The 27,593-nt window shown below is 44.6% G+C and overlaps 1 protein-coding gene across 2 annotated transcripts in view; it reads right to left on the reverse strand.

Annotated features, from left to right (window-relative positions):
* COPZ2 (coat protein complex I subunit zeta 2) overlaps positions 1-27,593 on the reverse strand; it is a 158,815-nt gene that overhangs the window by 78,304 nt on the left and 52,918 nt on the right. For both annotated transcript variants that reach the window (XM_077459748.1, XM_077459749.1), the window contains one exon: positions 3,319-3,400. In XM_077459748.1, coding sequence (XP_077315874.1) covers positions 3,319-3,400 — 82 coding nt within the window. The remainder of the gene's footprint in view (positions 1-3,318; positions 3,401-27,593) is intronic.

The following is a 27,593-nucleotide window of genomic DNA, read 5'->3' on the forward strand; positions in this document are numbered from 1 at the left end:
AGCGGAGGACAACAACTCTAAACATACAGCCAGAGCTACAATGGAATGGTTTAGATCAAAGCATATTCATGGGTTAGAATGATCCAGTCAAAGTCCAGACCTAAAGCCAATTATGAATCTGTGGCAAGACTTGAAAATTGCTGTTCACAGATGCTCTCTATCCAATCTGACAGAGCTTGAGCTATTTTGCAAAGAAGAATGGGCAAAAAATTCACTCTCTAGATGTGCAAAGCTGGTAGAGACATCCTCAAAAAGACTTGCAGCTGTAATTGCAGTGAAAGGAGGTTCTACAAAGTATTAACTCAGGGGGGGCTGAATATAAATACACCCCACACTTTTCACAATTGCAAAAAGATTTTGAAAAACATTTATAATATTCATTCCACTGCAGAATTATTAGTGCCACTTTGTGTTGGTCTATCACATAAAATTCCAATAAAATACATTTACGTTTTTGGTTGTAACATGACAAATAGTTTGGCTTGATGCCGGTTGCTTCAGCGACACAGCGATTCACTTTCATTTTAGATCGCTGTACGTTATGTCTCATCATTGACTGACACCCCGCAGTACAGTTCACCCCCTAAAGGTTCAGTCTGAATTCATTTTGTTTATGATTGTTAGTCAGCGCTGTCTTAAGCCTCCTACACAGCTGTTTCTGTTGTAGTTAATGACTGTGTTTGAACCAACATATGAAACCGATGATCATTAGCACCTGTTTGGTATAATTGATTAATCATGAACCTGACTCTAATCCTACAAAATCCCTGACTTTGTGCAATTGTACAAGATGTGCAAGTGTAAGAATTGATGCTGGTGTAGCGGCGACTCCTGAAGAGCACGCGCTATGCGTTTTTCAAAGTTAAAGTTATACCTAAACTGCAGTTTGGTTTGGGTACAGTTGTCTAAATTTGGACTTCAGCATCAGTCTGACTGGACTGTGAGATGTTCAGCCTGCCCATATTGGGCACTGTCTCTTCTGGCAGGCATGGAACTATGGTCTGGTTAGGTGCTTAAGTTACTCTCTCTCGGAGCCCGCACAGTGGGAGTGGCGCTCTTGCTGTGCTTTCTGGTCACGTCACGTGGTTTGGGGTTCCGGTCCAGAATGATGTACTGACTTTATGGTCCTGGTCCTCCTGACCAGTCCCCAGGAAGGCTATGAGCTGATCTTGATGTCTCTGGGCTGGCTAGCCCGAGGCAAGGAAACTAAAGAAGGATTCTGAGGTGGTTGGGTGCCGTCTCCGGTTTGGGAGAGACCCAGTGACTTCAAGCATTCCAGGGGAGGACTTTTCAGAAGAAGACCATGTACGGGTTGGTTTCTTAGTAAGAGCCTGGAAGGGCTGGAGTACCCAAGAGAATCCGGTCTCGTGGATATCGCCAAGCTGGCTGAAAGATCCAGGTATCCTACGAGTGTTTTTCAAGTTTAGTTTCCCTACGTGTTCTACAACAACGTCTGTGGCAAAGACTTGTTCCTGAGTAAGCACCTTGTTGGCTGCTAGGCCTTGTGAGAGAGGGACTGTCCAAATTGAGTGAACATCCAGTTGCGAATGGCTATTCTCTGAATGCATTCAAAGTAAGCAAGTTCTTCAACATTTTGACTTTGACACTAATGCCGCGTACACACGATCGGAATTCCGGCCAGAAAAAGACAGATGACAGGTTTTCATCGGAAAACGCGATTGTGTGTATGCTCCATCGGAATTTAGCTGTCCGAATTTCTGCCAGCCAAAAATTGATAGCAGACGGAAAAACTTTCTATCAGAAATTACGGTCGTGTGTATGCAATTCCAACACGCCAAAAATCATGCATGCTCAGATTCAAGTATGAGACAGAAGCTATTGGCTACTGGCTATTGAGCTTCCTTTTTCTAGTCCCACCGTATGTGTTGTACGTCACCATGTTCTATACGATCGGAATTTGGTGTGAGCGTGTGTAGGCAAAACAGCTTGAGCGGAATTTCGTCGGAATTCCGTTGGGAAAACCATCAGAGCTTCTTCCAACGAGAATTCCGATCGTGTGTATGCGGCATAAGAGTATCTGAACCTTTCCTTTCCAAACCTCTGATCCCAATTTAAGAGACTGTTCATTGTCTAAGTTTTTGAAAATAAAATCCATTCAAGTGGATCTGTTGTCAGTCTCTCGAGTTACTGGGCCATCTACAACGGGACACCCCTAGACGTGAAGCGAGTAAAACAGAAGGTAACGGTAAGCCCAAACCAGCAGCTCCTTCGGGGGTAGTGCTACACTTTTTTGAAGCCAAAGGGTAGTCACACCAAATATTGATTTGATTTAGACTTTTCTTCTGTACACTCAGTTTGCCTTTTGTAAATTAAGAAAACGAAAAAATTGAAATATACATTTTTGAAGGCATTCTTACTTTACAGCATTTCTTCACACCTGCCTAAAACTATTACTCTATAAAGTAGATCTAACCCATGAATGAAATTTGGTTTGGAGCACTGTGTGCGGTAAACAACTGTCATTTTAGTTTTTTTCCAGAAAATAAATACTTTAATGTTTGCATTTCAGTGCTACATCCGATTTCCTTCAGCCTCCCTTAGCCATGTCCGGTCTACATGCGTTCACTTGAATGTTGGCTGCACATCATTACTTTGGACCAGTTCCCTGAACATGACAAGGATTGACCATGCTTATGCAATGTGTGTCTGCATTTTATAGTTGAAAACAAGGGTGCAAATCACAGAGTGACAACCTGGAGACAATTATCACTCTATTATTCTCAAGAACATTCATTGTAAGACCACAGGTGTTCTTTAATGAAAGCTGTGTATTTTAAAATCTTTAAAACAGCCCTGTAAAAAAGAACATCTATACAGTACTTGCCTTGAAACACTGTCGCTTTACTTCTTCCTGGCCTTTGAAGATCTTTCACTCGTCCGAGAATGTCAATAGCTGCTCCTCCAGGGCACATAGTGGTTCCTCCTGCTGGCCAGATATACAAGCTGGAGGGAGGAATCACTGCATATGGCTGGGGAGAGGTTTTTGACCCAACCCTGAATGGTGGAATACCTACAGTGGCTAACAAGTAGTGCATCTTTTTAAGCCATTAGCCGCTACAAAAGGCACATATAGAGGCTCTTACAGGGCTGCCCTTTTTTTTTTTAAATGACACTATGGTGACAACTTATATGTAAGGAAATAGGTAACAATCTACTTTGAATGTGTTGTAAAAAGACTTTATACAAGGTCATTTTGCATAGGTAAATTCTGTTTAATATTCAGATACAATTTTCTGTAGGTCAAGAGAATGTCTATGTTCTAGCTGTCAGGACACACACATAGCGGCTGTCGCTTACTTTCAGTTCTTTGTGTCTTATGGAATATCCTTCTTTCAAATTCTTTCTGTTCCATGAGCGCAGGGAATGTGCTATCATAATACTGAGGGAGAAAGAAAAGACATTTTGAGAGATAATTAATCCTATGAAATTAAAGCAATTCATGCAGAGATAGATGATTAGTGAACAAGAGAGGTGGCGGTGAGAGCTGCCACTAAAATGGTCAGAGGCCTTCTTCCATTCCAGCCTAACTGGTACATTAAGCAGTCCTTGTTTCTAGAAACCACATATTTGTCTACTTCAACTCACTAGGCATCATAAAAAATGATTTTAGATTTTTTCACTACAGTTTTTCATGGATGAAAAAACATCACAACCGTTGCCTATCTTACAGAAATCTATTACGGTTTGTATGCCTGTTGAAAAAACCTGATGCCTCTATATGAGAATCTTTTCAATTCCGGTTGCCTCCATGTCACAAGTAGCCATCCCATTCCAAAGCTAGCACCAAACATTAGATGGTAGCCAATAATGGTAGCCAAACTTTAGCTGCTGAATAATGCATGTTTGTTCCACCCTGGGGTGAACATTAGCCACTTTCCGCCCATAGGACATCTTTGAGTTGAAGTGGTTATACCACCGGGATGATGCCTGTAGCAGGCATCATCCCAGTATCATAGCCAGCGATTTCCTAAACAGCCACTCCATCACTTCTGTGGGCTGCGGAAGGGGGTCCCCCCCTCCTGGGCTCTCCCATCTGATCGCCAAACCTGGGAGCGCTGCGACCAGCGGTGAAGGCTGCACTAAACAAGGAGAGAGCAACTGACAATCTCTGTGATCCTGGAAAACTGGAAGCGACAAGGATTTCACCACTTCTGGTTTCGGATTTGTTTACCTGATAGCCATGAAAGTAGTCGATCAGACCCCCCCTGCTTATATGCAAATGCAAACACATACAGTATCTCACAAAATGATGATACCTCACAACTGTGGTGCAATCACTGTAGACGTATGCGAGTGGGACATACGTACAATATCTCACAAAAGTGAGTACACCCCTCACATTTTTGTAAATATTTTATTATATCTTTTCATATGACAACACTGAAGAAATGACACTTTGCTACAATGTAAATTAGTGAGTGTACAGCTTGTATAATTGTGTAAATTTGCTGCCCCCTCAAAATAACTCAACATACAGCCATTAATGTCTAAACCGCTGGCAACAAAAGTGAGTACACCCCTACGTGAAAATGTCCAAAATTGAGCCCAATTAGCCATTTTGCCTCATCGGTGTCATGTGACTTGCTAGTGTTACAAGGTCTCAGGTGTGCATGGGGAGCAGGTGTGTTAAATTTGGTGTTATCGCTCTCACTCTCTCATACTGGTCACTGAAAAATTCAACATGGCACCTCATGGCAAAGAACTCTCCGAGTATCAGAAAAAATAATTATTGTTCTACATAAAGATGGCCTAGGCTATAAGAAGATTGACAAGACCCTCAAAATGAGCTGCAGCATGGTGGCCAAGACCATACAGCCGTTTAACAGGACAGGTTCCACTCAGAACAGGCCTTGCCATGGTCAACCAAAGATGTTGAGTGCATGTGCTCAGCGTCATATCCAGAGGTTGTCTTGGGGAAATAGACACATGAGTGCTGCCAGCATTGCAGCAGAGGTTGAAGGGAGCGGGGGGGGTCAGCCTGTCAGTGCTCAGACCATATGCTGTACACTGCCTTAAATTGGTCTGCATGACTGTCGTCCCAGAAGGAAGCATCATCTAAACATGATGTACAAGAAAGCCTGAAAACAGTTTGCTGAAGACAAGCAGACTAAGGATATGGATTACTGGAACCATGTCCTGTGATCTGATGAGACCAAGGTAAACTTATTTGGTTCAGATGGTGTCAAGCGTGTGTGGTGGCAATCAGGTGATGAGTACAAAGACAAGTGTGTCTTGCCTACAGTCAAGGATGGTGATGGGAGTGTCATGGTCTGGGGCTGCATAAGTGCTGCCAGCACTGGGGAGCTACAGTTCATTGAGGGAACGTGAATGCCAACATGTACTGTGACATACTGAAGCAGAGCATGATCCCCTCCCTTCGGAGACTGGGCCGCAGGGCAGTATTCCAACATGATAACAACCCCAAACACACCTCCAAGATGACCACTGCCTTGCTAAAGAAGCTGAGGGTAAAGGTGATGGACTGGCCAAGAATGTCTCCAGACCTAAACCCTATTGAGCATCTGTGGGGCATCCTTAAATGGAAGGTGGAGGAGTGCAAGGTCTGTAACATCCACCAGCTCCATGATGTCGGCATGGAGGAGTCGAAGAGGACTCCAGTGGCAACCTGTGAAGCTCTGGTGAACTTCATGCCCAAGAGGGTTAAGGCAGTGCTGGAATATAGTGGTGGCCACACAAAATATTGATACTTTGGGCCCAATTTGGACATTTTCACTTAGGGGTGTACTCACTTTTGTTGCCAGCAGTTTATACATTAATGGCCGTGTGTTGAGTTATTTTGAGGGGGCAGCAAATTTACACTGTTATACAAGCTGTACACTCACTACTTTACATTGTAGCAAAGTGTCATTTCTTCAGTGTTTTCACATGAAAAGGTATTGTAAAATATTTACAAAAATGTGAGGGGTGTACTCACTTTTGTGAGATACTGTACGTATGTCCCACTCGCATACGTCTACAGTGATTGCACCACAGTTGTGAGGTATCATAGCGAATGTCAGAGCGAGAGCAACAATTCTAGGGCCAGACCTGCGGTGTAACTGGTAACCTGTAAAGGCATTTAAAGCGTCGCCTATGGAGATTTTTAAGTATCATAGTGTGGTGCCATTCCACGAGCCTACGAAATTATAAAGTGTGACAATGTTAGGTTTCTTTTTACTACTCGTAACATCACCTTTTATATTCTACCTAAAATTAGGTATTATACTGTGTTTGTGTGCAATAAAATTGATTAGTGTATTTTTCCCCCAAAAAATTGCACTTAAAAACCACTGTGCACATAATATGTGACATAAAAAATTGCAACACCCACCATTTTATTCTATAAGGCCTCTGCTAAAAATATATATAATGCTTAGGGGTTGTAAGTAATTCACTAGCAAAAAAAATGATGATTTTTTACATGTATATGAAGTGTCAGAATTGGGCCAGTAGGGAAGTTGTTAATATAAATGGAGGAGGGTAAAATGGCAGGAGGGTATAGCTTAAATATGCCTGCATCAGTGTTATCTTAGGTCTGTTCCAAGGGAAGACCATCTCATGTCTGAGCATACTTTTATAAAATGTGGAAAGTCACTATTAATACAAAATACTATATGTGACATGTACATAAATCACAAGCAAATCAAAGTGCTCACAAATTTTCACTCCACCCGTTTAACCACTTGCAGACCGGACCATTTTGCTGGTCAAAGACCAGACCACTTTTTGCGATTCGGCACTGCGTCGGTTTAACTGACAATTGCGCGGTCGTGCGACGTGGCTCCCAAACAAAATTGACGTCCTTTTTTTCCCACAAATAGAGCTTTCTTTTGGTGGTATTTGATCACCCCTGTGGTTTTTATTTTTTGCGCTATAAACAAAAATAGAGCGACAATTTTGAAAAAAACGCATTATTTTTTACTTTTTGTTATAATAAATATCCCACAAAAATATCAGTTTAGGCCGATACGTATTCTTCTACATATTTTTGGTAAAAAAAATCGCAATAAGCGATTATTGATTGGTTTGCGCAAAAGTTATAGCGTTTACAAAATAGGGATAGTTTTATAGCATTTTTATTAATAATTTTTTATTATTTTTTTTTTTACTAGTAATGGCGGCGATCAGCGATTTTTATTGTGACTGCGACATTGTGGGGGACCCATCGGACATTTTTGACACATTTTTGGGACCATTGTCATTTATACAGTAATCACTGCTATATAAATGCAGTGATTCCTGTGTAAATGACACTGGCAGTGAAGGGGTTAACCAGTGGGTGGCAGTGTAGGGGTTAAGTGTTCCTAGGGGTGTGTTACTAACTGTGGGGGGGATGGGCTTTCATTTAGTGAACACTGATCTCTGCTCCAATCACATGGAGCAGAGATCAGCGTCACTAGTTGCTAGGCAGAATGGAAAAATGCTGTTTACACAGCATTTCCTCCATTCGGCCGCTCCGTGAGACGATCGCGGGGATGCCCGCGGCGATCGAGTCCGCGGGTCCCGCAACCGGACTCACGGGGGTCCCGACCAGCGGCGTGCTCCCGATGGCAGGGCGGCATTGAATATTGGACGTACCTGTACGCCAATATGCCTGCCCGTGCCATTCTGTCGACGTACATCGTCGTGCGCTGGTCGGGAAGTGGTTAAGACATGGTACAAATAATGATGCAGCGCAACTAAAACAGTGTCTCAAATAAATGAGTCCCAAATGATGAAACAAAAAAGTACTTAAATATGTATGTGTGGCCAACCAACAGTGAATTCTGGATATCCCAACTCAGTGTTGCCAACCGCCCATTAATTTACGGGTAGCCCAGCTCATAAAAAACATGGCTGTGGGCCAACATGACAACTGCGCATGCGCCATTCCAAAGTTTACTGAGTTTGGAAAAGCTCGTACCCGGTCAGACAGGCGCATGCGCAGTAATGGAATGGCTCCAGCCAGCGCCATTTTTAAATGTTAGGCACTCAGTCTCGGCGCGTGTCCCACAACATCACGGGTAAGACTGGACCCCGGACCACTCAACAGCCTCTGACCACGTCCTTCCTGTTCCATGTACGCACAGCATTTTAACACCTCCTGTACACATAGCCTCTGACCACCTCCTTCTTGTTCCATGTCTGCGCAGCCTCTGACCGCCAACTGTTCCATGACCGCAGCCTCTGACCACCTCATTTTTTTATCATGTCTGCAGTCTCTGAGGGGGAGTCTGGAGAGGAGTCAAGAGTGGGAGCGCCACCGGGATGGGGGTCACAGGAAGAGTCAGACATGTGGACTGTAGAGAGGAGATTATAGGATAAAACCAGAGCCACCAAGCTTGAGCCAACTGACTGAGCCCTGCACAGTGTGCACTGTGCACCTGAGAGGAGGTCAGTGACAGTGCTGCCAGGCCAGTCTGAGGGGGGTCCCTGATGTAAGGGGGAGTAAATACAATAAGGTAAAGGGGGCACTAATATAAAGGTTCTAGGGCTGCAACTAACGATTATTTTCATAATCGATTAGTTTGCCGATTATTGTTTAGATTAATCGGTTAAAAAATAAAAAATAAAGTGGGTCCAATTGATGTTCATTTTCAACCACAGTGATGGGAAAATTTGGAAATAATATAAAACTGCTTGGTCAAAGGAATTTTCAGACAGTGTATGTGGTTTTCATTCAGAAATTACATTAATTTTAAAAACAGAATGTTAAAAACAAGTGAAAATTTAAAAACAAAAATTCTTTCATTCAGCGAATGTACAAAGATTTTTCGTCTGAATATTCTCATCTGAAAATTGATCGGTGTGGTCAGCATAAGGCTCGGTACACACCTATGCAGTTTTCTTTTGATCTGTTTCTGCAGTGCTTTTTGCTGTGCGTTTTTGATTTCTGCACACGTGATTTTACTGCAATTTGCATTTTATTTTTATTTTTTGGGGCAGATTAAAAAACACAAATTGCTTCAAAAACGCATTTCATGCTTTTCTGCAGCTTCTCCATTGAAGTACATTGAACCAAAGAAGCACTGTTTTGCGTTTAAAAGTCCCTGACACTTTACAAATACACAGCGGCTGAAAAAAAAAAAAGCACAGATATGAACGTGTCCCATAGGAAACCATGTAAATGAACTGTAGTGCGTTTCTGCAAAAAGCACCAATAAACACATAGATGTGAACCAGGTCTAAGACATTTAGTAACATAATGGGGTTAAAAAAACTAAAATGAGCCCTTTAGAGTAAAAAAAATAAATAAAAAATAAAAAAAAGCAGATAATCACTACTTTAAGCGGTTAATTTTTTTACTGTAGAACTGTGGAAGTAATATTTACAGTAGCGATTATTTGCTCTTTTTGTACTATAACGGCCTCATTTTAGTTTTTTTTAACCCCATTATGTTACTGGTCGATTAATCGGTTATGAAAATAGTAATCGATTAATTTCATAATCGATTAGTTGTCGATTAATCGATTAGTTGTTTCAGCCCTAAAAGGTTCCCCTTTATATCAGTACCCCCCCCCCTTACCTTAGTGTATTCACTCTATGGAAGGTGGTCTCTGGTCACCAGAGTTCCCGCCTCATTCCCAGAGTTCCTGGTTTTTCCCTTTACAACAGAGGGAAAACTCTGTGGACCCAGATGTAAAGGCGAACTCTGATGTAAAAGGCAATGCTGCAGACCCTGATGTAAGTGGGAATTCTGATGTGAAGGGGAATGCAGTGGTCACCAGAGCCCCCCCTTATATCAGAGATCCCCCTTATATCATGATCTGCAACATTCCCCTCTATGTCAGAGTTCCCTTGCACTGTAAGGGGGAATCCTGCAGACTCTGATATATGGGGGAACTCTGTGTTGGCTGGGTTATATTAAGAAATATGGTTTTTGACTTTTGTTTAACTTGCAAACACATTGCCAATAGATTTAGCTAAATGTTTATAGCTTAAATATTCTGAGGAAAGAGGAATGCACTGGTGAGCTCAGCAACATAAAAAGGCCTGGACATCCACGGAAGACAACATTGGTGAATGAGCGCGGGATTCTCTCTCTCTTCACAACATCCAGACAAGTGAAGGACACTCTCTAGGAGGTGGGCATATCATTGTCAAAGTCTACAATCAAGAGAAGACTTCACAGGAGCAAATACAGAGGGTTCACTACAAGGTGCAAACCATTCATAAGCCTAAAGAATAGAAAAGCCAGATTAGACTTTGTAAAAAAACATCTAAAAAAGCCAGACCAGTTCTGGAAAAGCATTCTTTGGATGGATTAAACTAAGATTAATCTGTACCAGACTGACAAGAAGAAAACAGTGTGGGGAAGGCTTGGAACAGCTCATGATCCAAAGCACACAAGGTCATCTGTAAAACATGGTGGAGGCAGTGTGATGGCATGGGCATGCATGAAGGAAAAGAAGTGGAATATTCTGTAATGGCCGAGTTAATCACCTGATCTCAACCCAATTGAGCATGCATTTCACCTGCTGAAGGCAAAACTAAAGGCAGAAAGACCCACAAAGAAAGAACAACTGAAGACAGCTGCAGTTAGAGCCTGTTAGAGCAGGAGAGCACAGTTAGAGCCTGGCAAAGCATCAGAAACCCAGTCTTTGATAATGTCCATAGGTTCCAGACTTCAGGCAGTCATTGCCAGTAAAGGATTCTCAACAAAATATTAAAAATGAACATTTTATTTATGATTATATTAATTTGTCCAATTACACTTGAGCTCCTGAAAATGGGGGGGGGGGGGGGGGGGGGAGGCTGTGTATTAAAATTTGTAATTGATATTTATGTTCAACCCCTTGAATTAAAGCTGAAAGTCTGCACTTCAAATTAATTTGGCTTGTTTCATTTAAATTTTATTCTGGTGGCATACATCCAAAAGTATGAAAATTGTGGCTGTGTCCAAATATATATGGGCCTAAGTGTAGGCTATTTTTGTACGTGCTTGTTCAATGTTGCCCATGCGTGGGCAAACCATGGCTTGTTATACTCTCTTGAAATGTAATAAAAATATTGAACCAGAAGATAAATGTGGCAAGATGAGGGTTTGTGAACACAAATAACAAGTATACATAACAGCCTTAGTAAAGCCATATTCCTTTAGAGCCTGGGCCTTAAAAAGCCATGATGGTTAGAGAATGAGAAGAATAATGTAGCGATAGGAATCTGGGAAATCTGGCAGAGGCCATGGAACATCTGCAACCAGAGTCTTACAACCCAAGTCCCATGAGGCATAGCAAGACTCTGACAGCCACAAGCATGACAGCCAGAGGCAGAGGCAGGATGGGACTTGTAGTTTTGCAACAGCTGGAGGTCCGCTAATTGCATATCCCTGTTGTATAGGATGTCTTGGGTGGGAAGAGTAAATGCGATCTAGGTGACCCTTTTACCACAAATTCTTTAATTATTCCATTCTCTCCCTATTCCCATAACTAAGCTACATATAAATAAACAACAATCAGCTATAATTCGGTTCATCTGTGGTAAAACTGGGCACCGCCTCTCTAAACACATTCTATTTAGACTTAGACTGAGGGTTTAGGCCTGCGGTGGTATCACCAGGAGGCACAGCTGGGCCAAATTTCTACCATCTATTCCAGGGGCCCAAAACCTGATTGGATAGAGATGGAAAGACAGGTGGTTCTGAATTTCACGTTAGACTATTTGAGTCCCCCCCAAGTCATGCCCTTCTATTCTTTCCCCAACATTGTCTTACTCGGTAGCTTTATGTGACTCACTGTATAAATTGAATACCATAACATCTGCTTGGCAGCTGCTCGCCCACATCTTCCACAATCCTCAATTCCCCCCAGGTATGGATATCAAGACCTTTCAATTTTGGCTGAACAAAGGTTTATACTGAATTGGGCACTACTTCAACTCTAACAGGCTCCTCAAATTAACCACTTCAGCCCCGGAGCATTTTGCTGGCCAAAGACCAGAGCACTTTTTGCGATTTGGCACTGTGTCACTTTAACTGACAATTGTGCGGACATGCGATGTTGGGGTTTTTCCCCACAAATAGAGCTTTCTTTTGATGGTATTTGATCACCTCTGCGGTTTTTATTTTTTGTGCTATAAACAAAAAAAGAGCGACAATTTTGAAAAAAAAAGCATTATTTTTTACTTTTTGCTATTATAAATATCCTCACAAAATATATAAAAAAAAATGTCTTCCTCAGTTTAGGCCAATACGTATTCTTCTACATATTTTTGGTAAAAAACAAAAAGCGTTTATTAATTGGTTTGCGCAAAAGTTATAGCGTCTACAAAATAGGGGATAGTTTTACGCCATTTTTATAAATTTTTCTTTTTCTTTTACTAGTAATGGTGGCGATCAGCAATTTTTATCATGACTGGGACATTATGGGGGACACATCGGACACTTTTGGTGCTATTTTGGGACCATTCACATTTATACAGCGATGAGTACGATTAAAAATGCACTGATTGCTGTGTAAATGTGACTGGCAGTGAAGGGGTTAACCAGGAGGGGGCGTTGCAGGGGTTAAGTGTGTCCTAGGGAGTGATTCTAACTGTGGGGGGGAGAGGCTGTTTGTGTCACAACACTGATCGCCGCTCCCGATTACAAGGAGCTGTGATCAGTGACAGTGTCACTAGGAAGAACGGAGAAATGCTTGTTTACATTAACACTTCCCCATTCTTCCTCTACATGAGATGATTGCGGGTATCCCAGTGGACATTAAGTCCGCGGGACCCACGGTTGGACTCACGGAGTTCGCGGTGGGCACCTGCAATGCAAGCCTCACGAGATCACGTACAATAACGTGATTTCGCCCAGCGGAGCCAACCTGCCGCAGTAAAACTGCAGCTGCTGGTCCGCAAGTGGTTAAACCACTGTATTTTTTCAGAAAAATTCAGCTTTTTTTCAATTCTTCCATTTCTTAAATTCAATCTGGATCCATAAACCGAATCCTCTGTAACCCCATATGAGCTTTGGTGCTCCAAAGTCATGGACATGAGAGGGAGAATCTCTCTGATATACTCAGCCCTGGCTGAGCCGTCTGAGAAATTGTCCTATGTGCTGAGTTGGGAACGAGACCTTAAGATCGATTGGGACATAGACACACGGCATTCCTGCTTCTCTCGATCCTTTAAAAAGGCATTCATAACGTCTCCCTGATCAAAGCCAATCTTAAAGTCATGTATCATTGGTATCTTGTACCTACCTGTCTTGCTAAATTGTACCCATAGTCCTCTCCTCTCTGCTTCAGAGGTTGTGGCTATCTGGGTCCACTTTTCCATACCCTGTGGCAGTGTCTTAGAATTAGGGCACAGTGGAATAAAATTTTCAATCGAATCCGCAAAACCACAGGGATCGCTGTTAACCAAGGCCCTTCTATTGCTCTTTTTAACCAATGTGTTTCCAGGATCTCAAAATACTCCCAAGCCTTAATTCATGATATACTATTAGGGTCCAAATTGACAATTGCACGTGCTTGGAAATCTCCTTTGGTTTCTTATCACTTGGCCAAACAAAACGCTTCCTGGATTATGTCCCAGGAAAAGATCTCCAGCATCATCCTCGAAATCTCAGAGAAATTCGAAAGGATCTGGGAACCCTGGGCCCGACATATTGGAGTAACTTCATAGCCCCAGGGGCGTGTTTCTCCATTATGGGTCCCTCCTCCAATATGTTTCTACACTATTAGCTCTCCGTGTAGGTTCTCTTCTACCCCTATACCTCGCCTATTTCTCTCTACCCTTTTCTAAACTCCATCTTCAATTTCTACTTAAAACGGAGGTTCACACTAAAAATGAACCTCTGCTCTGGTGTCACATTTTAAACCTTTAAGGGGGGAGGGGTTGCAGATACCTAAGACAGGTATTTGCACCCACTTACGGGCATAGACTCCCACGGGAGTCTATGCCTCTTCCTGTCCCTCCGCGCTGTCTGCTGGGACACACACGGGTCCCAGAGACAGCGTGGACCATTCTCATTGCGCTGCACGACTCGCGCATGCGCAGTAGGGAACCAGGAAGTGAAGCCGCAAGGCTTCATTTCCTGATTCCCATATCAAAGATGGCAGCAGCAGCATCCGAGGACCGAGGGACGTTTCAGCCTCGTGTGCTGACATCGCTGGACCCTGGGACAGGTGGGTATCCTTATTTTAAAAGTCAGCAGCTGCAGTATTTGTAGCTGCTGACTTTAAAAAAAAATATAAAAATTTGCGGGACTCCCTCTTTAACCTAATTTTTCTTCATGCACTTATTAGACCCAGCAGCCTTTACAGGATGAGGATATGTCTCTACAGCTAATGTTCTAGGCTCCTGTTCATAGGTAATTTCCTTTTTGGCTTGGGGGGCCCGTCCTAATGGTTCTGATGTTATGGTCCCTAGGGATCGGGTCACTGATACCAAATTCCACCTACATGACCTGTTAAAGAAATTCTAGCCATTCCTACAGGTCTCCAGCAATGAACCCTAATCACATACTATGTAAGTGATATCTGAAACACCATACCTTTATACCTGAGGTGACCCCTAATCTGTAGGCAGAAACACCTCCAGCACAGCTCACAACTTTGAGATAACTGGGTGCGTGTGGGCTCCCCAAAGGAGATTATCTATTTGTGCTGCTTCTGCCCAGACACTTACGTTATTAATGTTGAGTAACTTTAGCCTATTGATATTACTGCAGACCTAAATGGCCAACTGCTATATTCGCTCTCTTTCTTCTCCATCATATTGCATGCATGGATCCTTTATGTTGAATATCGTTATAATGTGGTTATGAATGTTTTGTCCGATCTCATATTACTCTATAGTAACTACTACCTTATTGACGTCCTTCACACTTATTCCTGTGATAGTTAGCCCTTGTACACACGGTCGGAGATTCCGTCAGAATGTGTCCGATCGGAGCGTTTTGTCGGATATTCCGACTGTGTGTGGTCTGCATCGGATTGTGTCCGTCGGACCAACTTTTCCAACTTGCCGGAAATATTTTCAGACAAAATGCTCCGATCGGACATACTCCGATCATGTGTAGAGAATTCCGATCAGACAAAGTGCCACGCATGCTCAGATCAAATTCCTACACCAAAGTTATTGGCTACTAGCGTGAACATAGTCCCGTCGTAACGAAATAACGTCAATCACGTCGGATTTTCCGACAACTTTGTCCGACCGTGTGTATACAACAGTTTCAGACAAAATCCATCGGACAAAATCCAACGGATTTGGTTGTCGGAATCTCCGACCGTGTGTACAAGATCTTTTAAGAAAAACACTGAAATAAATAGGATCAATGGATAAACTGTTCTGCTACCCCTAGCACAGACTGATCCCAGACGGGGTGCGCCCCGGGTGGCGGGGCAGTGCCACACAACCTTTGTATGATAACCAATGTAATTTATAATGTTCATTCATGTCTGATTTTCATCCATGTGTTTTACTGCATTTCAGACTTGGTTTAATGTACACTTTTGTGTTTTTTTTTAAACTTCAATAAGAAACTATTGGCTAAAGAATCGTCTTTGAGAGAGGGAAAGGGTCTCTGCTATTTTTACTTTTTTAATCCGGATGCTCCTACACTGTCTGGACCATTGTCAACACCTCTCCTCTCTTTCAGGGTTTGATCAGATTAACATGACAGATTTGGTAGGGTTTCTCCTCATTGGCTCATGGGTCTTATAGTTTTAATTCAATCTTATTTTATTCAGTAGAAAGGTTGAGAAAGAGAAGTTAAACATTACAAACAATAACAAGATACACTAACAATATGCATCGTATGTGTCTGAACAAAAACATGTCCATGGTACAGATAAAAGGATTGAAAGCATGTATACAAAGCCTACCAGGAAACCTTTTGTGATAACAATCCTTGTTTGGGGGAAAAGAAAAAAAAAAGAAAAAATATATAGAATAAAATAAATAAAGCATATAAGCTAAAGTACCCTTCGTCCTCAGTTCAGCCAAGGGGATCAAGGCTGAACCCTGCGCAGAGCAACAGACGAAATTATATAAAAATCTGTATGAAAAATATTACGTAGGGTTCTTACATCGAGTCAGGAACAATAGATAAGTCGAAGCCATGGTACATTGGCTAGATGGATTCCTAGGGGTGTATGGAAATTTATAGAAAGGAAAAAGGATCAGGGGCATGTAAGAGGGGGCGTAGAGATAGGGGACAAGGATCACTCTATCATGGTCCCAGGGCGACGTCGTCCAGGCCATGTTCAGCCCAGGAGATAAACTCAGAGGAGTATCGGAACATGGACCATGATGTCCAGGTGAGAGTAAACTGTTCGTTTTTACCACATTCCTCTGCCAACAGACGTTCCAGGTCGCTTATGCGGTCCACCTCCGTAGCCCAATCCCCCAGGGAAGGCATGACCGTCGATCTCCAATGAAGGGGAATCACTACCCTGGCCACCGCCAGGAAGTGTCGTAAAATATATTTTCGATGGATTTGAATGTACCAGGGAGTATAGATAAAAGAGCCACCTCAGGTGAGGGGTGTAAAGAGGTCGCCATCAGCTTGCAGTAAAGTTTGAATATCTGTTGCCAATACCTTTGTACTGGAGGGCATTCCCACCATATGTGGAGCATGGTTCCCCGGGAGCTAAGACACCACCAGCAGGTATCTGGTACTTCCGGGTTGAAATGGTTTACAGTCGATGGGCATCTGTACCATCTCGTTACCAGTTTAAATCCCTTTTCCTGGGTCTTAGTGGCGAGGGATATTTTGTGCGTCAGGATAAAACCTTTTTGCCAGTCAATAGGAGAGATAGGGTGTAGTTCTGTCTCCCAGTCCACCGTAAACGGAGGGAGGTCAGGGGAGGAAATATTGAGCAAGAGGGAGTAAAGTTGAGATTCCACATGCGTTGGAGGTTCTGCCTGCAAGATCAGTTCCTCAAATCCCGTCGGTTCAGCAAGGATGTCTGGAATGGATGGGAAAGTCCGGATGTAGGAGGTAGTCTGTTGTCTCTGCATCCACTGCATGGGATGTCGGAAGGCCAGACTGGTAGGGGTATCTGTCCTTAAAGTGGGGTCTGCCCGAAGGACTTGGGCAAGTCTCCGATGGGCTTCTTTTTGCCATGGTCTGAATTTTGATACACCCATAGCTGGAGAAAAGGCCGGGGTCCCAAAGAAGGGGGTCATAGGCCCCATGTATTTTGATAAGCCCCTTTTGGTCAGCATACGGTCCCAAATCTGGATTGTGTGACGAGTAAGGTCATTGAGGGGGCCCGACCCCCCCCCCCGGACCATGGGCAAGGTCCATGGGAGAGCGGAGAGTTCTATTGGGTTCATATAACTTTCCAACTGAACCCAAAGCTTGGTGGAAGAGTGGTGGAACCAATCTAGTATGCGCGTGAGCACTGCTGCTTTATGGTATAGGGAGGCTCCGGTCCCCCCCCGAACCCTTGGACGAGATAATGTTTCATACCGTATTCTGGGGCGGGCAGCATTCCAAATAAATTTGGAGAACAGCTGGCGTAATTTCTTAAAGTACGAATTAGGTATGTGGATAGGAACGGTTTGAAACAAATACAGGAAACGAGGAAGAATGTCCATTTTCAAGGCATGCATTCTACCTAGCCATGAGAGCCATTTGGACGTATATGTAGCTAGATCTGCCTGGGCCCTAAGGAGTAGGAGGGCAAAATTCTGGGCAAAGAGCTGGGACGCGTCCGCCGGTATTTGGATTCCGAGATACCTAATGGAAGTGGAACCAGTTTTGAAGGAGAAAGTAGTCGAGAGTCTTCGTATGTCCGATTTAGGCATGAATATGTTAAGGATTTCTGATTTACTATAATTAACTTTGAAGTTGCTAACCGCTCCGAATTTTTGGAATTCCTGCAATACTGAGGGTAAGGATGTGCGTGGGTGAGTCACGTACAGGAGCAGATCATCTGCGAATAGGGTGAGTTTAGTATGGGTGGTGCCCGACTGTTATGCCTTGGATAGAAGGATTGTTGCGTAGAGCAATGGCCAAGTGTTCCATAGTTAGAACATAGAGGAGTGGGGACAATGGGCACCTCTGACGTGTCCCGTTGGAGATAGAAAAGGCTGGAGATAATGAACCATTCAGTCTAATCCTAGCATATGGAGAGGAGTATAGGGACATTATTCTCGCTACCATATTAGTTCCCAAGCCTATTTGTTGCAGGGATAATCGGAGGAACTGCCAGTCTACCCGGTCAAATGCCTTCTCCGCATCGACTGTTAAGAGGCATAGTGAAATATTATGGGACCGGGCATAACTAGTCAGAAGGAGGGTCTTTAGAGTATTGTCCCTAGCCTCCCGGCCGTTTACAAAGCCGACCTGGTCTAAGTGTATTATCCTGGGCAACAATCTATTGGGTAGGATTTTGGCAAAGACTTTCAAATCGACACCAATCAAGGATATCGGCCTATAGTTTGCACAGAGAGTGGCGTCTTTGTCTGGTTTTGGGATGAGGCAGATGTGGGCCTCGAGTGTTTGTGGAGGGAACTTAGAGCCCTCTGTCAAGGAGTTGAACATCTTAGTTAGAAAGGGTGTGAGAAGGGTGGCGAAAAGTTTGTAAAACTTAGGAGTGAAGCCGTCGGGGCCTGGGCTTTTTCCACTTGGCGTTCCCGCTATGGCTTTGGCAACTTCGTCCTCAGTGATAGGGGTTTCCAGGTCAGCAATGGTGTCACCATCTAATGTAGGGAGCGTGGTTTCCGAGACATAGGATAGTTGGTCTGCCAACTCGATAGAAGGGGAACCTACTTGTCGAGACAGAGGGATATTGTACAGAGATTGATAGAAGTCCCTGAATTCCTCAGCCATCTTAGAGGGTGAGGAGAACAATTCCCCCCCGCGCCCCCCGAATATGGGGCACAAAAGTGGAAGATGCTTTGGGATGCAGGGATCGAGCCAATGACCTACCACATTTATCCTGAAACTTGTATTGGTGGAAAGCAAGCTTATCCGAATATGTGCGTGCGGAGGTCTCATATAGTTCTTTGAGTTGTGATCGCGCCCTAGAAACGTCAGCCAGCGTTGTCACTGTCGGGGATCGTTTATGTTCAGTTTTTAGGTTCCTAAGAGTTTGGATTGCAGCCGTGATGGTGGCTGAATGTTCCCTCATTAGACGTGTACCCAGTTGGATGAAGGTTCCACGTAGGACTGCTTTCAGTGCCTCCCATTGAAAGGGCAGCGACGTCGTATCGGAGGCGTGGTCAGCAAAATAGTTAGATATGGTATTCGTAACCCTTGTCACACACTCCGAGTTTGTAAGCAACGAATCCTTCAATCGCCATGTCCACTTCCTAATCGGAGTGGAGGGGATTGAGAATGTCATGTGTGTGGGAGAGTGGTCAGACCAAACCATAGGATCTATGGTGCATTCAGGAGACCAATCTAGGCAGCTGTGGTCACACATTAAGTAGTCTATGCAACTATAAGTGTGATGTATGTGAGAGAAGTGGGTATAGTTACGGGATGTGGGGTGTAGCACCCTCCAAGTGTCAACAAGACTCAGATCGTAGAATGCACGTTTCAGTGCCCTCAGTTTGGGGAACGAGAGACATGATCGCGAGGTGGAGGAATCCAAGAGAGGTTCTAGAGGTGTGTTAAAATCCCCTCCCAAGACGAGCTTACCCTCCAGGAATTCTGACAGAATCTTCAAGTACTGCAACACAGACGATACTGGATTAACATTTGGGAGGTAAATATTAGCTACCGTAAATTTGGTGCCCCATAACATGAATTTCACGAAAACATACCGTCCCTGAGGGTCAGACAGAAGATCAAGCACTTCTATAGGGAGCGTCTTATGAAAGGCAATAGACACTCCCTTGGTTTTCTGGATCGGGTTAGTACTATGGAACAATCTGCTGAAGTATCTGCTGGAACAGGAAGGAGTGGAGGCAGAGTGAAAATGTGTCTCCTGTAGCAGAAGCACATTAACTAGGCGTTTGTGCATCTGATAAAGGATTTGTCCTCTTTTAGCGGCAGTATTGAGGCCATTCACATTGTATGAACAAAATTGTAGCCTGGGTTGAGAAGTCGCTGTGTGGGCCATGATAGAGTGACAGAAGAAAAAAAAAAAAATTATGATAACAATAGGAAGGGTAGCGGGGCAAAGGAAGAGATGTCCAAAGACAGACGGGGAGGGAGAAAGGAGAGGAGAGAGATGGAAAAGAGGCAGGTCAGAGAGAGCCCCTGGGGTAAGGCGGCTCCAGAAGAATCCTAGAGTGTCCGTGAAAACGTAATGCCGCGTACACACGATCAAACAAGCGAGTGGAAAAGTCCGGCAAACTCAAGTCCCCCAAACAATCCCCCCGTGTGTAGCCTCCGGCATACTTTTTTGACCCGAAAGTACGGCGGACTTAGAATGTAGTTTTACACTCCAATCTTCCCGCCGGACTCGCATTTCGGCGGACAATCCGGCCGTGTGTATGCCAGTCCGCCGTACTTTTGAAATGAACGGACTTTTCCCGCCCGGAGAAAAGTCTGCTCATTTCGAGCGGGTCTCCAGGTAGGCGGGGCCCGCGAAGGAGACGTCGCTGGCCCCGCCGCCTGGTATGGACTTAAAGGGGAACCCCAACGCCGAAAAAAATCGGCGTGGGGGTCCCCCCAAAGTCCACAACAGACCCTTGTCCGAGCACGCTACCCGGCCGGCCAGGAAAGGAGGGGCGAGCGAGCGCCCCCCCTCCTGAGCCGTACCAGGCCGCGTGCCCTCAACATGGGGGGTGCCTTGGGGAAGGGGGGGCCGCGCGGCCCCCCCACCCCAAAGCACCTTGTCCCCATGTTGATGAGGACAAGGGCCTCTTCCCGACAACCCTGGCCGTTGGTTGTCGGGGTCTGCGGGCGGGGGGCTTATCGGAATCCGGGAGCCCCCTTTAATAAGGGGGCCCCTGGATACCGGCCCCCCACCCTATGTGAATGAGTATGGGGTACAATGTACCCCTACCCATTCACCTCTAAAATAAAGTACAAAAAAAAAACACAACACACAAGATAAAATAATTTATTGCACAGCTCCGGGGGTCTTCCGTCTTCGGGGGTCTTCTCGCCGGACTCCTCCGCTATCTTCTTGTAGCTCTTTTACTAGCGGAGGAGCCCGGTATTCTTCTTCGTCGCCGCGGCCTCTTCTTCCGACTTCGGGGGTCTTGTCCCCCTCTTCAGTTCTTCTGCTGGGCCACCGCGCCTTCTTATAGCTCTTTTACAGGCGGTGGCCCGGTCTTCTGTCGCCGCCGCCGCTGCCTTCCGTTCGCTACAAGAAGATAGCGGAGGAGTCCGGCGAGAAGACCCCCGAAGCTGTGCAATAAATTATTTTATCTTGTGTGTTGTGTTTTTTTTTGTACTTTATTTTACAGGTGAATGGGTAGGGGTACATTGTACCCCATACTCATTCACATAGGGTGGGGGGCCGGTATCCGGGGGCCCGGATTCCGATAAGCCCCCCGCCCGCAGACCCCTGACAACCAACGGCCAGGGTTGTCGGGAAGAGGCCCTTGTCCTCATCAACATGGGGACAAGGTGCTTTGGGGTGGGGGGGGGCCACAGGGTGCCCCACTTCCCCAAAGCACCCACTCCCCCATGTTGAGGGCATGCGGCCTGGTACGGTTCAGGGGGGGGCGCTCGCTCATCCCAATCCCCTTTCCTGACTGGCTGGTCTGTGTGCTCGGATAAGGGTCTGGTATGGACCGTGGGGGGACCCACATGCGGTTTTTCAGTGCATGGGCTACCCTTAAAACCCATAACAGGCGACGGGGCTCGCAAGGTGTCAATCTCGCTGATGGAGGTGGCGAGAGTGACTTCCTTCTCTAGTCCCGTCATACCTGAAGTCACATTCAAAATGAACGGACTTTAGTCCGTGTGTGGGCAAGTCCGTTCATTTGGAAAGTCCGGCAGACCTCCGCCAAAAGTCTGGCGGATTGTCCGCCGGAAAGTTCGTTCATGTGTGGTCATGTGTGTGCAAGTCCGCTCGTTCAGAAAGTCCGGCGGACCCCCGCTGCAAAGTCCAACGGATTGTTCGCCAGATAGTTCGATTGTGTGTATGAGGCATTAGAGTTTTGTTGAACCATCCAGCTAACCTATCAGTTTTGGTATGATACACAAAAGTCCATAGGTGCTTACTTTTAGCCCTTGTACACACGGTCGGACATTCCGATGGACAATGTCCGATAGGACCGTGTTGTCGGATAATCCGACAGTGTGTGGTCTCCATCAGACTGTTTCCGTCAGAGTATCCGACGGACCAAGTTTTCCAACTTGGCTATAAAATTTTCCGACAACGTGCTCCGATCGGACTTAGTCCGATCATGTGTAGCCTACTCCGACGTACAAGGAGCCACGCATGCTCACAATCAAATTCGGACACGGAAGCGCTCGCTCAGGTAAAACTACCGCTTGTAATCGATATAGCACATTCGTCACGCTGCAATGTTAAAAATTCTTTCATGCAGCGCATTCTCTTTTTCTTTACAATGCTGCAAGAATGAACTTGTTTTGATGCTCATATTCACACACACTTCTCCTGAACGTATTTCTTTATTCTTTTTACTCATTTCAGCAATACAATATTTTAAATCGTCACATCTACCCAATCTTTTTATGTTGTTTTTTTTAATCAACATCTCCTTTTTTGACAGTTTGCTCATCTTTGCATTTTTTTGGGTGTGTTTTGTGTGTCAACTTACCACAACACAATTATTACCATTATTATCTTTTTTTAATTTTGTTTTTCTTTTTTAATCTACAGGAGGTTGTTTGGTCACTACTGTCTATTGAGACGTAAACCACTTTGTTAAATCACAACTTACTGATCAATAATAACATCTAGTTAACATCATTAAATGTACGACAAGAAATATGTTCAACAATGCTATACCTGTCTCAAGCTGGGCCCCTATACATGTTGTTGCCTGCAAGGCCAAGGTTGGACATCGGAAGCCTCAGCTGGGGGTGAAGGAAGCCTTGAAGGAACACGGTCGAGTGGTGGCCTGGGTTCCCTCTGGTCTACCAGAAAATGCAGCCTCTCATAGTACAACATCCTGGGGTAATAAATGGCATCTGGATCTCCTGATCTCAGGGAATCCTGGTGCTTCTTTCGCTCCCTGAGATATGTACTCTTCATGGCACCAATTTTGGCCATCACATAGGTCATGTCTGCCGTGGGGCCCATGATCCGCACCAAAGCAAGGCGTTTCTCCAGCGCTGCCTTCCTCTTTCTTCGGTCATTATAAAAGGGGTTGTTAATCTGCCACAGGCAGGGCAGCTCCCTGAGCAGTTCAATGAATAGCCCCATAAAATTGCAGTTTTTGAAGGGATCCATCTTGTCTGCAAGACACAACACAAGACAAACCCTAATAATAATAATGCCATGCTAAACCCTTCTAATTTTGTCCCAACATAGGCCTATATAGAAGCAGTATAGGCTAGTGATGTACCAAGTTAAAAATTGTACCTCGTCGTGTCAGCTCCTCACTCTGTTGACAGATCGTACAGTATGTACGACACACGTGTGTTGCGTTTTATATACAGTGCGCTTGCGTGAAACTCCGCCCGCCTCTGACGTTCTTTCTAGACTATTCCCCGCCCCTTCTCTTTCAGCGCAGCGGGTAGAGCACATGGCGGAGAGAACGCAGGTGCGCAATCAGAGTTCCACTAACGAGTTCCACTAACAAGGAGGATGGCGAGGAAAGCCCGAAGCCTGAAACGTCATGATTCTGGAGAAGATTTAAGGCCTCAAATATGTATTTTGGAGAGATGTTGGAGATGGTGGACATATTGAAGAGGACCGACTATGATGGGAAGTATGGACCTTACCCAAACCCAAATATCAGAAAGGCCAAGATCATGACTAAAGTTGTGAAGAGTCTTCAGAAGAATTTTGGGGTACGACGATCCAAGGATCAACTGAGAAAACGCTGGTCAGACCTGAAACTGAGGGAGCACGATCAGTACAGAAGGATCAAGCGTGTTCTTCAAAAAAGTAAGTAGTTGTCGTGTGTTCATATGATTATTCTTGCTTGCATACTGCTCCATGTGCTTTGATTTAATGTTGTACAGTTTAAAATGGCCACTTTCAAGTTCATGTGTTCAATCGTTCGTAAGAAACATCGTTCGTTAGCCCACTCCCAAAACGATGTTTTCCCAACTTACACTTACATTTCTTCACACTGCAGGTAAGTATTCCAGCTTTAGAACGTGTCCAAAATAATGTTCTCACCTTTGAACTCGGCCAAAAAACACAATTGCATGACACTTCCAAGCAATGTTTCATATTCATTCATTTTTACATTCTCATAGGGGAGAGAAGACTCGGGAAGTCTGAGGACACCAGGGACCCCACACCTCCCAAAGAAGGTGAAATTCCAACACCAGAAGCAGAGGAGGAGGAGTAGGAGGAAGGAGAAATTGTTGAAGTTGGACAAATTGTCACCACAACAGGTGAGTGTCGGAGACCACAGCTAATGCCTCGTACACACGTTCCGATTATCGTACGACCGATCGTTCACATTTTGTTGCATACAACTAAGATCGAATACAACAGTGCAAAATGTGTGAAAGATTTTTGTCGTACGATTCTGGAACAATCTTCCGTCGTGCGTAGCTACGTATTTTAAATGATGTCAAATACGTGTGACCTGTGTGTCCTTCTGGTTTATTTTCGTGCTTCCGATCATGCGTGGTGTTTGTCGAATGACATTTATTGGACGCATACTGTACTGGCTATACGATTGTCGTACGACGGGCTGTCATCCGACCAAAGTTTTCCTGTTTGTCCCTTCGGATTTGGTTGGACGGACTGTCGCGATCGGCTGTCGAAAGCTGCGCACTAACGATCAGATTATCGCACGATCTGTCCGAAAGCGACTTTTGTGGTCCGATAATCGGAACGTGTGTACGAGGCATTACGGTAAGCTAATCAATGTATGTCTGCATATTTATAATACATGGTGTGTTTATTTTTGTTTTTTTAGGCGATGTGGAAGAAGAATCACATTTTACCAGTGAAAGTGCCCAGATCCTGATTGGGGAGAAGATAATGGGGTGCAATCGCGATTTAGAAATTATACAGAAAAGCATCAATGATATTCAACATAAAATTAAGAACATCATTGATGTTTTGGGGATAGTTTGAAACACCCCAAACTAGCTCGTGTTTTTTTGGTTTCAAACAAACAACTTTTGTATTTTACTAAAAGCCAAATTTGGAAGATGCACACAGTGTGTCAACATGTGCTATCTCCCATCATGGGGGATCAATGTACGTGTTTTGTGGAAAGTGGCTGAGATGAAGGGGTTGCACCCCCAAAACATGTACATTGATCCCCCATGATGGGAGATAGCACATGTTGACACACTGTGTGCATCTTCCAAATTTGGCTTTTCCAGGGGTGACACCCCATGTGATGAAGGCAATATCAGCCCAGTTTGTTAGCTACCTAGCGACACTAGTGACACTAATGCAGCGATCAGAAAAATGATCGCTTAGTGACAGTGGCAAAAGGGGGTTAAAGGGTTAACTAGGGGCAATCAGGGGGTTAAAACCATTATTGGGTAGTATATCGGGGTACCTAGCGCTATAAAAACCTGGCGGTGAACCTAAAAAAAAAAACTAGCTACCTAGCGACACTAATGCAGCGATCAGAAAAATGATCGCTTAGTGACACTGGCAAAAGGGGGTGAAAGGGTCAACTAGGGGCAATCAGGGGGTTAAAACCATTATTGGGTAGTATATCGGGGTACCTAGCGCTATAAAAACCTGGCGGTGAACCTAAAAAAAAAAAACTAGCTACCTAGCGACACTAATGCAGCGATCAGAAAAATGATCGCTTAGTGACAGTGGCAAAAGGGGGTGAAAGGGTTAACTAGGGGAAATCAGGGGGTTAAAACCATTATTGGGTAGTATATCGGGGTACCTAGCGCTATAAATACCTGGCGGTGAACCTAAAAAAATAACTAGCTACCTAGCGACACTAATGCAGCGATCAGAAAAATGATCGCTTAGTGACACTGGCAAAAGGGGGTGAAAGGGTTAACTAGGGGCAATCAGGGGGTTAAAATCATTATTGGGTAGTATATCGGGGTACCTAGCGATATAAAAACCTGGCGGTGAACCTAAAAAAATAACTAGCTACCTAGCGACAGTAGCGACACTAATGCAGCGATCAGAAAAATGATCGCTTAGTGACACTGGCAAAAGGGGGTGAAAGGGTTAACTAGGAGCAATCAGGGTGTTAAAACCATTATTGGGTAGTATATCGGGGTACCTAGCGATATAAAAACCTGGCGGTGAACCTAAAAAAATAACTAGCTACCTAGCGACAGTAGCGACACTAATGCAGCGATCAGAAAAATGATCGCTTAGTGACACTGGCAAAAGGGAGTGAAAGGGTTAACTAGGAGCAATCAGGGTGTTAAAACCATTATTGGGTAGTATATCGGGGTACCTAGCGATATAAAAACCTGGCGGTGAACCTAAAAAAATAACTAGCTACCTAGCGACAGTAGCGACACTGATGCAGCGATCAGAAAAATGATTGCTTAGTGACACTGGCAAAAGGGGGTGAAAGGGTTAACTCTAGGGGCAATCAGGGGGTTAAATCTTTATTGGGGGGTGATAGGGGGCTACCCTGGACCTAACACTAACTGCCCTGACAGTTTTAACTGTTACAACTGACACTGAATGCATTGATCAGTAAAGAAATGATCAATGCAATCAGTGACACTGTGACTGGGGGGGGGGATCGGGGGGCGATCGGGGGGAACTTTAGGTCCTGAAGGCTTCTCCCTGTTGCCAAGTAGCGCAACGTGGTGATGAGCCTCTGCTCCGGAGTGATGGCTTGCAGCATGCAGGTATCCTGCCTGGTGATATAAGGGGACAGCAAAGCCAGCAGACGGTGAAAAACGGGGTCCGTCATCCGGAGATAATTCCTGAAATCATCAGGATTATTCTCCCGGATCTCATGGAGCAAAGGCATGTGCGAGAACTGGTCACGCTGACGCAACCAATTCTTGGTCCACAAACGTCTCCTCGCCCTGTTCATGGACCGGGCTTGTGTGAAAGCTAAAAGCCCAACACCAAACCCCTGCACAGTACAAACTCTACGACGAGTACGTACACAAAACATGGTTTAAAATGGTCGGCTGGTCAGAACGGACAACAGAAAGCACCGATAAACAGCAATGCCTGAAAGAACGATCTGAAAAGCAGAAGCAAGCAGACAATAAGCAATGCAAATCAAAGCGTACTATACCAAGATATAGTCCACAATGAGAAACAAATGCTTACTGACTACACGCACTGATAATCAGATACGCACAGACAAGCACAAACTGAAGAGCAGTACTGAACTGAAGCACAAATCTGAAAAGCGCGAATCGTCTCTCACCAAACTTCTACTAACATGCGATAAACACGAGATCAGCAGAAGGAGCTCAAAGGGTGCCGGACGTGGTGCTGAACTTCCTTTTTCCAGGCCCGTCGTATGCGGCTTACGTCACCGCGTTCTTGGCAACCGTAACTTCCGAGAACTGAGTCCGACCGTGTGTATGCAACACCACTTCCGGACTAAATCCGTCGGAATTCCTCCTACTGTTTGTGTACCTATGTGTCAGTGTAGTGTTTTGGTGCACTTACTTTTAGTCT

The sequence above is a fragment of the Lithobates pipiens genome, unplaced genomic scaffold (genome assembly GCF_037356315.1).
Source record: "Lithobates pipiens isolate NorthernLeopardFrog02 unplaced genomic scaffold, aLitPip1_a1.2 Scaffold_28, whole genome shotgun sequence".
NCBI lineage: Eukaryota > Metazoa > Chordata > Amphibia > Anura > Ranidae > Lithobates > Lithobates pipiens.